Source organism: Quercus suber, unplaced genomic scaffold (genome assembly GCF_002906115.3).
Source record: "Quercus suber isolate HL8 unplaced genomic scaffold, Cork oak 2.0 scaffold_327, whole genome shotgun sequence".
Lineage (NCBI taxonomy): Eukaryota > Viridiplantae > Streptophyta > Magnoliopsida > Fagales > Fagaceae > Quercus > Quercus suber.
In genome coordinates this window covers 489,756-493,431 of record NW_027069780.1, presented here as the reverse complement: position 1 = coordinate 493,431, position 3,676 = coordinate 489,756, and the positions used below count along the sequence as shown (strand labels likewise).

Below are 3,676 nucleotides of genomic sequence, written 5' to 3'. Positions count from 1 at the left end.
TCAGTAGCAGTGGGGAAGAGAGATAGGTTTTCAATTCTTTGAATGCTTGTTGGCATTCGGCGGTCCATTCGAAAAATCTTTTTAGTGTGCGAAAGAATGGTAGGCACTTGTCCGTTGCCCTTGATATAAACCTATTTAGTGCTGCTATCTTGCCATTGAGGCTCTGCACTTCCTTCACATTTTTTGGTGGTGCCATTTCTACTATAGCCCGGATTTTATCCGGGTTGGCTTCGATGCCTTTCTGTCATACCAGAAATCCTAGGAATTTTCCTGCCGTCACCCCGAAAGCGCACTTTCCCGGATTAAGCTTCATATTGTAAGACCGAAGAGTGTCGAATGTCTCCTCGAGGTCCTTTAGATGATCTTTCTCCCTTCGGCTCTTCACCAGCATATCATCGACACAGACTTGGACATTCCTCCTAATCTGCCGCGCGAACATCTTGTTCATGAGCCTTTGATACATCGCACCCGCGTTTTTTAGACCAAACGGCATCACTTTGTAACAGAAGAGGCCTTGGCTGGTTACGAATGATGTCTTCTCTTAATCTGCTTCGTGCATCTGGATTTGGTTGTAACTAGAGAAAGCGTCCATGAAACTTAAAAGCTGGTGTTGGGCTATTGAGTCTACTAGAGTGTCGACCTTTGGGAGGGGACAGCTGTCTTTTGCGCATGCTTTATTTAGGTTGGTGAAGTCTACGCACATCCTCCACTTCCCGCTGGCCTTCCTGACCATTACTACGTTTGCTAGCCAATCGGGGTAGTACACTTCCCTAATAAAGTTCGCCTCCTGTAGCTTGCGGACTTCTTCAGCTATGGCCTGATCTCGTTCAGGGGCAAATACCCGTTTCTTCTGCCGGACGGGTGGAAAGGAGGGTGATACATTCAATTTATGCACCATGACTGAAGGGTTTATTCTCAGCATGTCCTCGTGACTCTAGGCAAATATGTCCTGATTCTCTTTGAGGAAGGCTGTAAGTGCTTGTCGGATCATGGGACTTGCAAGGGTCCCAATCTTTGTCGTTTGGTCAGGCCTGGAGTCGTCAAGGGGTATTTCTTCAAGCTTCTCGACGGGCTCCATCGTACTCCAATGTTCTTCTATGCTCATGGTCGGGAGGTGATCATCCATTTCCATCATAGCCACGTAGCATTCGTGTGTGGCCATCTGATTTCCATATATTTCCCCCACTCCGTATTTGATAGGGAATTTGATCATCAAATGATACGTCGAGGTCGCCGCCTTCCACGAATTGAGGGTGGGTTGCCCTAAGATAGCATTGAAGGCGGACGAACAGTCAACCACGAGGAACGTCACGTCCTTCGTGATTTGTTGATGATAGTCGCCTGTCGTTACAGACAATATGGTCGTGCCTAAGGGAAACACCCTTGTTCCTCCAAACCCGACGAGTGGGGTATTCGTCGGAATCAATCGTTCTATGTCAATTCTCATCTGCTGGCATGCTGGGTAGTACAATATGTCTGCCGAGCTGCCATTGTCGACCAACACACGATGTAAGTTGTAGTCTCCTACTTATAGGCTGACAACAAGCGCATCGTCATGCGGATGGTGAAGGCGTCGCGCATCTTCTTCTGAGAACCCAATGATGGGGCTTTCTCTTCGCACCATTTTTTGCGCTGAACCCGTCAGTTGGACGTTCTGGACCATCCTGAGATATGTCTTCCATGCCTTCTTGGATGACCTGGTGGGCGTTCCTCCTACAATCATTCTTATGTCGCCAATAGGAGGTCTAGGACGGTCATTATCCCGTCGGGGGGGCTATTCCTGAGGCGGTGGATCCGTCCTTTCCTTGCTTACAAACTTCTGTAATTTCCCTTGTCTTATAAGGGACTCAATTTACTGCTTTAGGTTGTAACAATCTGCTGTGTCATGACCGTGATCTCGGTGAAAGCAGCAGTATCTGTCTCTAGAACACTTGTTAGGATCTCCCTTTAGCTTTCCAAGAAAGGTCAGGGCCCCCTCGTCCTTGATTTGCATTAGGACCTGATCTATTGGGGCGGTTAGCGGGGTGAAGCTTGTGAACCTTTCCCCCGGGGGTTTAGAACGCCTCTCATCTTTTCGATCTCCTGTCTTCGGCCTCTTTTGCCCCTGGTCTTGTCGCGCCTCTTCTTGCCTCTCCCTTTTTCTTAGCTTATCTTCCCGGGCCAGCAACGCATCTTCCGCATTCATGTACTTGGTGGCCCTGTAGAGTACTTCTGACATTGTCTTGGGGTCGTTTTTGTATAGTGAAAACAGAAACTTACCCTTTCGCAACCCATTTGTGAAGGCTGCTACGAGTATTTTGTCATCGGCTTCTTCGATCGATAGCGCTTCCTTATTGAAGCGTGTTATGTAGGATCTCAACGTCTCTTCATCTCGTTGCTTGATGCTCATCAAGCATGCCGTGGACTTCTTGTACATGTGTCCTCCAATAAAGTGTATAGTGAACTGAGCGCTTAGCTCCTTGAAAGTGCTAATTGAGTTCGACGTCAGTCGGCTGAACCATACCCTTGCTGGGCCCTTCAACGTTGTAGGAAAGGCCCTACACATGATTTCGTCCGCTACCCCCTGGAGGTGCATCAAAGTCTTGAAGGTTTCCAGGTGATCTAGTGGGTCCTTCACTCCGTCATAACTATCTATATGCGGCATTCGGAATTTATGGGGGAGGGGGTAGGTATTGACAATTGCAGTGAATGGTGAGTCGATGTGATTTACCAAATCATCAAGGTCGCTGGACACTCGTCCCTTGTGGGCATTCATCATGACCTCCATTTGCTCCTTCATTGCCTGTATCTCCGTGGCAATGTGTGGTTGAGTTGCATCTGTGAGGGATAGCATGCTCAAATTCAGTCGCTCCGGCCGACTCAGAGCGTTACTGACTTCCTGTCTTTCTCGTTCTCTTCTATCAGGGCTGGTGCCTTCTTGGTCCTGCTCTTGAGTGTCGTGACCTACATTTTTCTGGTGTAACCGTTCCTCCAGATCACGGTTCTGCTTAGTAAGGCGCTCTACGGCGGCGGCCAAGGTCTGTACCTACCTCTAGAGAACCGTTGTTCGGGTTTCGTCTCCCTGAACGTTGTTCGTTGTTGCCATCGAGTGAGTCAGCACCATGCAACTCTTTTGTCCAGAAAGCGTTTTCTATGGCTTATCGAGTAGTTCCCACAGACGGCACCAACTGATGATGCCGAAAATATCATCAGTGAGCTGCACAATGCTCGTACTCTCGAAGCAACACCTGCACAACACAAAGGAGAAGACCTCACAAAAGGCACCAGTGTAGTGCCGGCCAAATACCCTCCGAAGGTTAAGTTAGAACTTGTTACAACTCTAGAATGCTAGAGCGGAGTCAATTATGCGTACCTCGATTTGTGTGGGTATTGGGGGCTTTTATAGTAGTAGAGAGTTGACCTCTTCGCCTTGAAGTAGAAGTCCTTTCCTTATAGGAATCCTTTTGAGCGTAGATTACGGGATCCTTTCCTTATAGGACTCTTATATTGAACGTGGTCTGCAAGTCATCATTTTATAGCTTATGCGTGGTGGCCAAGTCAAATTTCTTACCAAGACCGTCAGCTTTGAGACCGTCAATTTGTCCCAACCCCTTTAATCATGAGGGGTCGTCAGCCTCATAAGGGAGTCAGGCTTTAAGGGTTATCCGTGACCCTTCAGCCTATCATGGTTCGTCAG

The 3,676-nt window shown here is 48.2% G+C and overlaps 1 protein-coding gene across 1 annotated transcript; it reads right to left on the bottom strand.

Annotated features, from left to right (window-relative positions):
- Nucleotides 1-1,852: 1,852 nt before the first annotated feature.
- LOC136071578 (uncharacterized) lies at nucleotides 1,853-2,833 on the bottom strand. The gene has a single exon (XM_065783057.1). It carries the CDS (start codon nucleotides 2,831-2,833, stop codon nucleotides 1,853-1,855), a length of 981 nt encoding a protein of 326 aa, XP_065639129.1.
- Nucleotides 2,834-3,676: the final 843 nt, after the last annotated feature.